The sequence below is a fragment of the Thunnus albacares genome, chromosome 20, assembly GCF_914725855.1.
Source record: "Thunnus albacares chromosome 20, fThuAlb1.1, whole genome shotgun sequence".
In the NCBI taxonomy this organism is placed as follows: domain Eukaryota; kingdom Metazoa; phylum Chordata; class Actinopteri; order Scombriformes; family Scombridae; genus Thunnus; species Thunnus albacares.
In genome coordinates this window covers 9,679,974-9,691,907 of record NC_058125.1, presented here as the reverse complement: position 1 = coordinate 9,691,907, position 11,934 = coordinate 9,679,974, and the positions used below count along the sequence as shown (strand labels likewise).

Here is an 11,934-nt window from a genome sequence, read left to right as displayed (position 1 = left end):
CTAAAATTGTCAATAATCACATATTGCTTCTTAGAAATCCCACGTCATAGCAGAAATACACTTTATTGAATAGCTGAATAAAGATAAATAATTGCACCTTTACATCCAGGTGCACAAGACACACTCAAATGCTCACACACAAACACACGCAGACACCCTACCACTTGTACCAAGTCATCAAAACATAATACAGCAGTGGTTGAATAAATCCAAGTTTTGACAGTCTCTGGATTGTGGAGATTTTTAAGGCTCAGATCTTGTCTGACTCAGAGAAATGATCTGTGACTTGTGAGGTCTGGAGCTGACTGATCTGTCTTCTCAGCTGTATGATCTCTTCCTCCTGTTCTTCAACCTTTCTCTGCAAACCATGGATCACCTGATGGAAAAAACAAAAAACACAATTCCCCTTATAATGGGTTAGGGCCTTCAGTGCAGATGCTAAGTGTAATTAAATCTTCCTGGAGTGTTGTGTTAAACATTTCATCATTTTGGCACTTGTGTTTCTTGTTTCTGAGTTATTTGCAACCTTGTTACTTTACAGTGACACGTGTTGCATTGCCACACATATTGTAAAATAAAAGCTGCACATTTTAAATAATAATAAATGGAATTTATATCTGCCTTAATAAAGTTACATAGTCCAGCTGTTTAAATTGTATACTAGTAATTCCAAATAATCATTCGTGAAGCTAAAATACATCCCTACATCCCTCCATACCATGTCTTTACTGCAGAAGAGTTCACTCTCTAAAAGCTGGCTGGCTGTGGGACGAACACTGGGATCTTTACTAGTCAGCTTCATGATATATTTGGCCATGACTGGCCATCTTTGGCAGAACGAGTCTGGGATTTTTCCCTCTCTCAGGTCCCCAAGGGTCCGGACCCGCTCCATCTCTGTCCCAAAGGGCTGGAATAGCTCTAGAGCCAGCACTCCGATGCTGTACATGTCTGACTGGGAGAGCAACAACACAGATACAGTTTGGAGTCATATTCAGTACAGCTGGGAAAATGTCATAGAAGAGATAATGAGGAAGTTATAAATGATAAAACAATAAAGTTGATGAATGATTAACTTTAGCACTGAAATAAACCACGTGTATCAGTAATATGTTTACCTTTGAATCATAATGGGAGCCCTTCAGTTGTTCCGGTGCAGCGTACACAAATGTGCCGACACCTGTAGTATGTGAAGAATCTGCAAAATACACCAGAAATGTGACTTTAAGTCAAATAGCACCACCTACTGGTGATTCTGGTTGCTGCTTTATCATGAAAAAGCAACAAGCTTTGAGGCACAGTGTTACCGCTGTTTGGAGAGGTGGTGTTTTTATGGCCAGCCACTATCATGTCCCTGCAGGCCAAACCAAAGTCCCCGATCCGAACGTGGCAGTCATGACCGTGGAGGAAAATGTTTCTCGGCTGTGGAAAAAAAAAGAAATTACATAAGTTTCATGTCATTAGTGTAAAGGGGCCGATTACAATTTTGCAACATTACATTATAAACATAAATCTTACAGGACAGATACTGTATCCTGTATTCAAATTTGGAAATACTGTAGATTTTTTTCTGCATTAAGAAGATGGATTGTTAAAGCTTACATGCTTACCAAAGTAAAAATTCCTGTGCTTTTTTAAAAGTAAAATACTGAAGTGCCACCAGCACTTGAACAACTTGTTAACTACCCCAAAGGAGGGTGTCACCAGTCCCCATAATTGGCCCCAAATGCACCAAGAAGTTATCAGTTGCAACAGGAAGGCTGTACATCAAACTTAGACATGTAACTCTAAAACCCGCATGAGGAAATCAACACATAACGGAGAAAACAGAAGTAGCGCTTGACAACACCAGGATGGAAGTAGCATTTTGATACTCAATCCTCAAACTGCCAAATTCTCTGAAAAATGTGTGTTTGCATCGACAAACCAGAATAACCAGCTTTGAACCACTGCGTACCTTCTCAAAAACTGAACACAGACAGCAGTGAAGCTGCAATGCCTGGTCATGTTGGAGGAGGACAAAGCAAGTGAGGATAGGAGCGCTAACATTACCATGTTATACAACAATGAATTCTACACTGCCATTATGGACGAAGACCTGAGATGTATCGAAGACATGTCAAAAAAGTACGGCAGCAACTTTCTCATCAAGATAAAGGATGGCGCACCTGGAAAAGTTTTCCTGAAGGTAAATGCAACTATGCAAACACTTTACACGATGTTACATGCAAGTTTAACTTTACAGAAAACACTGTCACATGGACTAAAATATAGCATCTTATATATTATAATATTGCCAAATCATAACCAAATGAAAAGCAAAAAAAAAGCAAAGACAAAGTACTTCATGTAGAGTTAAGACTACAACATATTTGTGTTTTCTGGTACTCCAGTTTGTCTGGTCTTGTCTTCCCTTAGGGGCTTGCCATCCTCCCCCTTCATCTGGCTGCTTCTTACAGAAGAGTACAGAGCATGCAGAGCCTGATGTCAGCAGGGGCAGACCCTGAAATTAGGTCTGAGCAGATACACACACTCACACATTGCGCACATACTGCAGTGTTATGTGAGGTTGTTTTTTTTTCAGGGTGTAAGCCTCTCATAAAATAAAATAAAGGAACTAAGTAAGAGTTGCTGAATTAAGACCATTTCAGCAGTTGAGCTCAGTAGTTTATTTCCCATAACAAAGAAGATGGCACCTAAGAATAATTTCTAGTAAAAATGAAGACTTCCTGTCTCAATTCCTGGAAATTCCACTCATACAAAGTGACACCCACCACAATGACACAAATGCCACTGGTTTCCTTTTATGTCTAACAAGCTGACAGCTCTCCATCCGCACCAGTTTCACCATCTCTGCCTCTGCTACAGGGACCAGCTGGGTCGAACCACACTGCACTTGCTGATATCCGCTTGGCCGAGCATCCTGACTACTTGGCTAAAACCGGGTTCCAAGCTCCAGACTGCTGCGATCGGCGTGTGTGGGCAGGCAGAGGCCTGTCTACGGCTCCTCTGTGAGCACGGAGTTAACATCAGTGCAGAGGTGACCGTTTTTTCATACAACAAATCAACTCTTGCTGTGCTAATGTAAGCTCCTTTCTTTGAAATTCAATAAGTAGAAGGTATACCCAGCAATGCCAGAGTTAGTTCAATTCCAACTTAGGCCACCCATTCTTAAAGGGAAAGTTTAATGTTGTATTAAATTGTGACTATTAAGTAATCTGTGTTGCTAGGTAGATGTCTAAAAAACTTTTTTAAGGATTCTCAAGAATATACCAAGAAGTTTTAATAGTTCCACCTGAAATATTCCTCTGAAGGTGTGTGTTTCTTGTTTCTAGGTGGAGGGAGAGAGCCACCAGACAGCTCTCCACCTATCAGTAAGCTACGCGGCTCTGTCTGCTGTCCAGATTCTGACCAGCTACGGTGCTGATGTTAATGCTGTGGACAGCAGTGGGATGACGCCACTGCACATGGCCGCTGGGATCCTCCATAAGGATATTATAGCCATCTTGATCAGGCAGGGAGCAGATATCAACATGGTAAATGTTGTTTCTACTTTTTATGTTTGTTTTGGCAGTGGGGGACAGTTTTTTTTTTTTTTTTTTCCTTTTCTTAAACTTATACAAAACACAAAAGACCAACACAGTAGAGCTTCTCACAGCAGTCATTTTGACATGTCATATCAGAAAAAGCACAAGTGTAATTAATAACATTAATAACGACTGTATTGCATGGTGTACTGGGACACAGAGCCACTGTTAATATTATGAATAACACATGTGTGTTTCCTACTATAAGTCGAAATGTATAAGTCAAAACTACTACAATTCAGCAATCCTCACATAAAGTATGTGATGTGATGAATTACACATAAACGATCTATTTTGTGTATATGCATATCTCATAAGTGAAACTCAGTGATTCCACTTTGCCGTCACTTCACTGGCTTTTCTGTGCTCTTAATTCTGTTATTGTTAATATAAGTGTCAAGTCCTACATTTGTCCAACAATAAATTAATGTAAATTCTTGACTTTTTTCAAGGGAGTGAAGCACTCTGGGAATACTCCTCTGCACCTGGCTGTCGTGGCAATGGCTATGAAGACCAGTAAAACCCTGGAAGAAGACATTAGCTGCATCTCTGAGCTGCTGGAAGGGGGCGCTGAGCCAGACGCAGTGAACAAAGCCGGAATGACGCCTTTACAGGAAGCGTGCAGCATGGGCAACAAGGAACTTGTGGACCTGCTGCTGAGGTACGGCGCAAACATCAATAAGCTGAGCAGATCAGGGGAGAACTGTCTGTTCCTGTTCCTAAACCACAGGCCTAACATAAGGAACAGCTCTCTGCTGGTGAAACTACTCAGCCTGACCTCCCCGCTCACAGTCTACAACCAAAAAGGCCACCTGCCCTCAGCCTTGACACTACCATGTTTCTTCAAACAGAGAGACCAGCTATTAAAACTCAGCCAACAGCCAAGGAGGCTTCAGGACATTTGCAAGAGTGATATTTATCTAAAACATATCCGAGGCAAGAGAGAAGAGTTGAGAAAAATACTGCCTGAGAGGCTGTATGACTTTACATTCAATCACTGGGAGAATATACATAACATCTCCTTTATGACAGACGGTGAAATGGATTCTTTTAATAATGTTTTTAATATCACTTCTAGTTGACACATGTGTCAAGGTAAACTGCAAAGGCTTGCTTTAAGCTACAGAAATCTCACACATACAATGTGCCAAACATATGCTAATAAAATCAAATCTATTGAATCACATTACCTTCAGGTCTCTGTGCATGATTCCTCTAGAGTGAATGTAGTCCACCCCTTCAAGTATGTTCCTCAGCAGGCTGACAGTGTGTTCTTTATTAACACATCCATAAGGACCTGAAAATACAAAAGAACAAAATTTTCCAAAATTTGCTTAATATCTCAGAATACATGTAAACACATGAAACTATCTGACTAAATATAATTAAATGAGCAGAGGTGACATTTGCAGTCATTTGTAAATGACGAGCAACTGATTAGCATTTACAAGTCATTTAAATAAATGTAATCTGTATTGGAGTGCAATAATATTAAAAAGTAATGCATGTTAAACAATTACATCTTGATGGTTGTTCCTCTTTGGGCTTGTTGTTCCTCTCAGAGATCCAGTCCTTCAGCGAGCGTTCACACAGCTGCATCTGAATATAGAGCATCAGGTGGAACTGAACCTGCACATAAAGAGGAACAAGAATTTCAAATTTCTCTTCTTTTTTAAATGCAGATTTCACATTCTGTACCTATTCTGTTTTTTAAATGTATCTTAAAAGAATACTCCACCAATTTACCATTGGGGTTCCGAACACTTTTCGAGTAATTTAAAAAATGTAAAACGTGTCCATCTAACCTTTTAGCAATTTGTCTTAACACCAACAGCTTCTTTTAGCACATACCTCTTTAGCAGGCTTTGCTGTGGGTGTGCCAGACCACTGCCAATACTCCTTGTCAATGCAGGAGTTGTTGTTCAGCTCGATGCTGCTCCTGCTGGACTCCTCTTCTATCAGTGCTGAAGTGTCCAAATTCATTGCAGGACATTTGGAGCTTATCTTGGGACCTTGCTTTCCCAGGAACACGCAGGGAACGTAGTTCTCTGGAAGGTGGCGCATGGTCTTCGGACACACCACCTGGCCCTTCTCTTGTGCGGGGACTAAGGCTGTGACAGGCTCGGTCTCTCTTGGAGGAACTGTGGCAATTGTGTCTGTCTGTGCTTGACCGAGGCTTTGAAAAACTATAGAGGAGCTTGTGTCGCTGCTGTTATAACTCTCATCAGAACTGCAAAAAAGAGAAGAGATAGTTTTAGTGTCATTGTACAAAATTATGACATTATGGTCATATCTTCAATATCCAGGTGCTGAGTGCAAAAAATATGGGTACTTTCTGTTCTTCAAAGACTCGCAAAACAGTGAGATTCTCCTTAATACATCCTAAAACACCCTTACTGAAATGGTAGTTAAGTGTGGTGGTCAAAAATTTGCTCACTCACACTAAAATGAATCTAGTCTGTATTTGATGAAAAAGTACTCAATAAATGTTAATGCCAGATAAGAGGAAGGTTTAATGTAAACAGGCTGGTTGATACAGGCTAAAAAGAAAAACTGTTTATATATAATAGTATTATAACGGCATACTGTAAATTCTTAAGTAGTGACTTAGCCTTTATTTATTACATCTGAGAATATTTGATACGGGTTGTGAACCAAGACACACTATTACTTCATATTAATGTATTGTTATGCATTGTTTTTTCTGTTTTTGTCTAATTACTCAATTTTCTAAAAAGGAGTAATCGTCCTGATCAGCTCCTGTTTTCTATTAAACTGCTGTCACTGCAAGATACACATGATGCATCTGGGTTGTGATTTGCATTTGAAAACATAAATTCCTCACATACGGTTATACCTGACTTTTATTTGTGAATGTTTGGTACAAAAACTACAGTCTTAAAAAGTCACCAGTCAGTGTAGAATGAGATGACTGGTTTAATGTTTGACTCTGATCTTACCTGTCTTGTAGTCCAGGTGATTCTAGTGCAGGCAGGAGAGACTCAGGCTCTGCAATAGAGACATTTTACAAATAAAGCTTGACTTGTGGTAAGAACAGCATTGTCACTCACTAACCTCAGTAAACAGCACCCTCATCAATTTCAGCCCTACAAACTGAGTATCAGTGGAGAACTCACGTGCTGCAGGCTGAACATGTTCCATCCATGCAGTGTGATAGCCCACCACGTTAACATGCTGCAGGCTGGACAACACTTTGACTTCCCTGAGGACCTACAGCAACATCCCAAACAAAACAATTTTATTGGTTACAGCAGACGTGTATATATTTTGATCCAACACTGTTGATACTCACCTTTATGCAATCATCCTTTGAGACTTTTTTGATGAGAATTTTCTTCACAGCATAACACTGTCCATCCAGTTTGTTCATAACCTACAAAATTATGTCAAACATAACATAATTGCATTGACCAATTGAACTCTTTCTTTAGAAGAGTGGAATAGAATGAAGCAAAATGGGTGCCGTACCTTAAAAACATTTCCATATGATCCTTTTCCAAGTCTGCAGATTTCTTCAAACTCACTAAGATAACGTGACGTCTGCGCTTGGAACAGTCCCTCTTTAGGCCTGTAGGAAGGTGAAAAACATCATCTCTCACACGATAATTCAATGGTACTTGGAAGCAACTGGACATTAAGAACTACTCAAAGTACACTCTACCTTACAGCAAAATTGTGTGCGTTGGTGCCGTGAAGTTGCTGGCCCTGTTGAATGAGATAAGGATTAAACAGTAACCACATTGCGGAAATGACATCAACGAACTCTGACAGCGGATCACATGTAGACAAGAAAGGTAAAGACCAATTCTGACAAAGGCAGAATTTGCAAATCTATCTCCATTTTTCTCCATGCATGAGTTTTTTTCCAGCATGTACAAACACATAGAAAACCACAAAATCCAATCTGCAAAATCAACAATCCAACTACATATTTTGAAAAAAATGTGAAAAATTGCCTCACTATTGTAGTTGAGCTATTATGGAAAAATCATGGTATTGTTAGTACATACTGTATATCCTATCATAACAGTGGCCTAAACAAAGCCAAAACAACTAGCATGACCATTATCAAAGGGGTCCCTTGACCTCTCACCTCAAGATATCTTAATGAAAATATGTTCTATGGTTACCCACAAGTCTCCCCTTTACAGACATGTAACTTTATACTAATCTCATGCAGTTTTTTGTATGCAGCATAAATGTGTTATGTTCACCTATTCTAAAAATGGTGTATTTGAATATTTCTGCATACTACGGTCTCGAAACAGTTTGCATAAATTTGGTCTGACTGGAAAGCTGAGACTCTTGTGGATTCAATGAGCCCAATTGTATTCATATGTGATGATGTTAGTCCCCATAGTAGCCATTTCATTGTAGTGAGACCATTTTTTGAAACTTGACGTCACTGTATAAAATTACCTGTTGTGACCTCTAGGATAATCACAGCCTCATAAAACTTTACAACCATAAACTACAGACGTAGGGAATTCAGAAGATGTGTGGCTTTCCTAGGTTTATTGACAATTACGGGGTTCTGAGCAATTTGTAGAACAGAAGTGCTCTCCCTCCAATCTCCAAAAAATGCAATTCTTACAGAAATCTCCAAATGTCAAATGTTTTTGATACCAAATCACAACATGAATTTTTCTGTGGTGTTCCTAAAGGTCTTGATGTCTAATGTGGGATTTTGGAGGGATTTTTGACCATTTTTATCAATTCTCAAGTGGTCAAAAATGTTTAGATTTTGCACCAAATCTGTGTAACAAATGGTATCAGCCCAAAAATTGCTGCAACAACTTATGAGACATAATTGAACATGGGAATGACCATCATATACTTCCATCATAATGTTCTAAGCCCTTATACACTCTAAACTTTAAAAATTTGAATAGGCCCATAACCAAAACACAATGTTTATTACAGATTTATGACTAGAAAAACTTGACATACAGTGCTGAGCTGCATCTCAAATTAATCTTCAGGTTCCCAGTTTTCAGATGATGTATACCACTTCTATGTGGCATACACTGTTGACCTGCTATCTCCCCCTAAAGATCCCCTGCCCCCCCCAAAGAATGGGCCTATGGTAGGAGGACAGGAGTGGAAGAGGTTAAAATACTGAAACTATCAAGTGTTACCCAGTTTACTAACTATACCAAAGGTCCTTAGGGACAGCGCAGCCATCATATCCAGTTACCTGTGGATACAGTGAGGAGCTGGCAGCATGTAGCAGCTCAGTGAAGGCCCGGTTGTGCTGGAGTCTGACGGTGCTGAACTCATCACTTACAGCCAGAGGTGAGAGGAGGTTCATAGCAGCTAAACGCTGGCCAATGACTATCAGAGGGACAAGAAAATCAGTTGTAACTGAATTTAGAATTTTTATCAAATAATCTCAGTGATGATATGAATATTGAGTCAATTCCATTGCAACATCTTACTATATACCTTTGAACAGCATACGAGAGCGTGCTGGGTTGCTCTCATAGACGAAGCACAGGTGCTCCAGCAGGGACCCCAGGAGAAGGTGGTTGGGGATTGCTGAGGCAAACTCTTGGATGGACGGATATTGTTTACCAGCCATCAACACCTCACAGTTATTATCTGTGTCAGAAGCTGAATATACAAAAAGAAAGGAAAATGAGAAAGAGGACACAGTGGTGACATACTGAACAATAAAATAATTCACTGTTTCGGCATGATTTTTTGCTGAGTTTCGTTCTTGTATTTTTTTTTTTTTTACAATGAATCCTCCACTCAAAACACTCAAACTAGAGACTGTAGCACAAACAATCAATTTAGAATATATTTGACACTGTTAAACTCCAATTAAAATACTAATTTAACCAATACAACATAAATAATTATTTCATCTCTGTAGAATTACAACTGTCTTACCTTCTTCAATTACTTTCGCTATCATTTCAACGATGTTTTTTTCTCCTAGGTCCATTTTTCTGTATAAAACCACTTCAAGTGCGATATTAAGCACCCAGAGCTGTACTGATCATGATCCTGTTCACCTCCAAAGCAAAAATGAGTTCATCTTGTTTATGCATAAGGGGGCGTGCACAGCAGTAATGCTTATCTGCCTGGTCCAGTGCACACCAGGCTCCTCCACCTACTGTTTACTGTATATAAACACATGACCAAGCAGAGGGGAGATACACACTGTGCCAGAGTGGGACAGCAGGGCGGTCTCATCTGGCAGAGTTGCCTGTCACCTCTTGCCTCTCATTTCATCATACTGTAGGATGTGTTGATGTTTTGACTTGATTTGAAGCAGAAACGTATTTCCAAACTAAGATTTGACATAGCAAACTTTATTGTCAACTACAATTTCATTTGAGATTCAGGCTAAACCTGTCAATTGGGGATGGGCCATATGTAATACCACACCATAAGAGCTAATATCAATATTACCATAGTGTTGGTTAATAAAATTGTAAAATCTAATGTCAGTGTTATCACATTAGGATGCAAGTTAGTGGTAGGTCAAGCTAGTACTTTTTTTGATTTGTAGCTAGCATTTTCAACTGTATTAGAAATTAATAAGGGATACATTTACTTAAAAATTGATTTGTAGTATTAATTTAGACAACACCTTAAACATGTTTAACATGAGTTTTCTCCATGCAACAGAGAACAGGACTGAACTGTCCAAAAAATATAGAAAAATGATTTCTTTAATTGTTAATTGGTCATTAACATCTTATAAGCACTATCAGGTAACTGCCCCAAACCTATAATATGAATTAGGGGCTGATGTGTAAAATGCAGAGTGTACAGGTGCAGACAGGTGCTACCTATTGCAGAAAATGTAATAATATTTTGCTAAAATGTTGAAGATGCAATATATGACATTCAGCCCCACTAGATGTCAGCAAACAACTATTTGCTATGTAAAGATATGTAAAGATATAGTGAAGTAATGGTGTCCTGGGCAGAGAATGAAGTCACTCTCCCTCTGTGCGTGTTGTAATCCGAGCCTCTGTTCTTTGTTTTAATAGCTGGTCCAGCTGCATCACAAACTTTCTCAAATTACAACTAAACAGTACATTAAAATATGTTATGGAGAAATAGACAATGCAGTAACAGAATCTTGATCCATATTTGATCAGTACTGACTATTTTAACAGTGTGATCTGAGTTTCATGAGCTGTTAGTTCAGGGGCCACTTTCTTTTTTTCCCCAATTTTATTGAGTACACATTCAACTTCATTGAGTACACGTTTGTTTTGGTCTGAGATGCGGGTGCAAGTGCGACATCTAGTGGGGCTGAATTTTATATATTGCACCTTTAAGACCATTCATAAGTATGGGAAAAAAACACAATATTAAGATGTATGCTTCTCTAAAAGCACAGAGTGCAATGGCTTGATCCCATTTGTCTCTCATTGCACCTGCACAAATGATAAGAACTGACATGCAAATGAAGTATCCGGTCAGTAGACATGGATGTTTTTCAAAGCTGGAATTAGCAATAGGGGAAGTGGGCTGAGAGTCACGTTGGTGTTCACATGGCCTATAATACCTCAATTACGACCCTGCCAGTTTATGAAAGCAAAACTGCCCAACCAACAAGATAAGCAACTCAAAATCAGACGTGTGCTTTTATCTTTGTGTCTAGTAAAGTTAGATAACCGCTACTGAAGTTCACTTGGAAGTTAACCTTAAGAGAAGCAACATTTAAGTACGAGAAGAAAAAAAGCTGCTTACTGTCAAACTGTACTTCATCATCCTCTTCGCTTGCCAAACTTGACAGGTTGCTAGCCTCACGTCTCCTGAAGGGTTTAATCAAAAGGTTCCTGCTGCTGCCAGAACTGTCTTCCGACAGCAGGGGTCCGCGGTTAGATGTTGTTGAACTGTACATTTTTAGAAGTGAATAACGACGACTTGATTAAACAAAGTACTTATTTCTAACCGCTGCCCAATTTTACAACAGCTACCCCATATTTGCGGCGAAGTACGTAAAGTTACTTGTTAATCCTAGCCTCTAAAATGTTTACATCGCATGAATCTGTAAATACGCTGAGGAAGCTCTCTCACAAGTCCCATACGGTCTGTCAACGGACGGCCATGATTCAACAGTGGAGGGACCGTCTGACAATAGGTGGCTGAATTGCAACAAGATTTGTCGATAGAAAACTTGCTTCAAACAAAATTACGCATATACACATATATGTACTATATTCTAAAAGAAACAAACATTTTATAGCCTCGCTTCATTGAGCATTGCCCTGCAGCAAAACCAGATTTATTCGTTTTGTACAATATGGGGTACTTGCACATGCGCCCTAACATAAAGATTCCGGTAGATTTGGACATATCT

General features: G+C 39.3%; 2 protein-coding genes across 6 annotated transcripts; one reads left to right on the top strand and one right to left on the bottom strand.

Moving 5' to 3' along the window:
- Positions 1–44: 44 nt before the first annotated feature.
- Positions 45–11,704, bottom strand: eif2ak1 (eukaryotic translation initiation factor 2-alpha kinase 1). Of its 4 annotated transcripts, none has more exons than XM_044337789.1 (15): positions 11,322–11,704; positions 9,051–9,218; positions 8,803–8,939; positions 7,267–7,310; positions 7,074–7,173; positions 6,898–6,978; positions 6,722–6,815; positions 6,545–6,593; positions 5,436–5,814; positions 5,105–5,213; positions 4,775–4,881; positions 1,305–1,419; positions 1,116–1,195; positions 707–952; positions 45–376 (listed from the first exon to the last, which is right to left on the bottom strand). In XM_044337789.1, exons 1-15 carry the CDS (start codon positions 11,473–11,475, stop codon positions 251–253), a joined length of 1,989 nt encoding a protein of 662 aa, XP_044193724.1. In that variant the 5' UTR covers positions 11,476–11,704; the 3' UTR covers positions 45–250. The 4 variants fall into 4 exon arrangements, with proteins under 4 accessions (XP_044193724.1, XP_044193725.1, XP_044193726.1 ...); XM_044337790.1 differs by having other exon boundaries at positions 719–952; positions 11,322–11,701; XM_044337791.1 differs by lacking the exon at positions 11,322–11,704 and adding an exon at positions 9,501–9,701.
- Positions 1,453–4,767, top strand: LOC122971229 (ankyrin repeat domain-containing protein 61-like). Of its 2 annotated transcripts, none has more exons than XM_044337797.1 (5): positions 1,453–2,185; positions 2,457–2,510; positions 2,866–3,037; positions 3,333–3,533; positions 4,037–4,767. In XM_044337797.1, exons 2-5 carry the CDS (start codon positions 2,470–2,472, stop codon positions 4,664–4,666), a joined length of 1,044 nt encoding a protein of 347 aa, XP_044193732.1. In that variant the 5' UTR covers positions 1,453–2,185; positions 2,457–2,469; the 3' UTR covers positions 4,667–4,767. The 2 variants fall into 2 exon arrangements, with proteins under 2 accessions (XP_044193732.1, XP_044193731.1); XM_044337796.1 differs by having other exon boundaries at positions 2,416–2,510.
- Positions 11,705–11,934: the final 230 nt, after the last annotated feature.

Excerpts from the sequence above, each read along its gene's own strand:
- LOC122971229 (XM_044337796.1), top strand. The coding sequence starts at position 2,003 with ATGTTGGAGGAGGACAAAGCAAGTGAGGATAGGAGCGCTAACATTACC. Across the intron at positions 2,511-2,865 it reads GGGGCAGACCCTGAAATTAG|GGACCAGCTGGGTCGAACCA; the intron begins GTCTGAGCAGAT and ends CCTCTGCTACAG. Across the intron at positions 3,038-3,332 it reads GAGTTAACATCAGTGCAGAG|GTGGAGGGAGAGAGCCACCA; the intron begins GTGACCGTTTTT and ends TCTTGTTTCTAG.
- eif2ak1 (XM_044337789.1), bottom strand. The coding sequence starts at position 11,475 with ATGTACAGTTCAACAACATCTAACCGCGGACCCCTGCTGTCGGAAGAC. Across the intron at positions 6,594-6,721 it reads ACATGTTCAGCCTGCAGCAC|AGCCTGAGTCTCTCCTGCCT; the intron begins GTGAGTTCTCCA and ends TCTCTATTGCAG. Across the intron at positions 377-706 it reads AAGACATGGTATGGAGGGAT|GTGATCCATGGTTTGCAGAG; the intron begins GTAGGGATGTAT and ends TTTTTCCATCAG.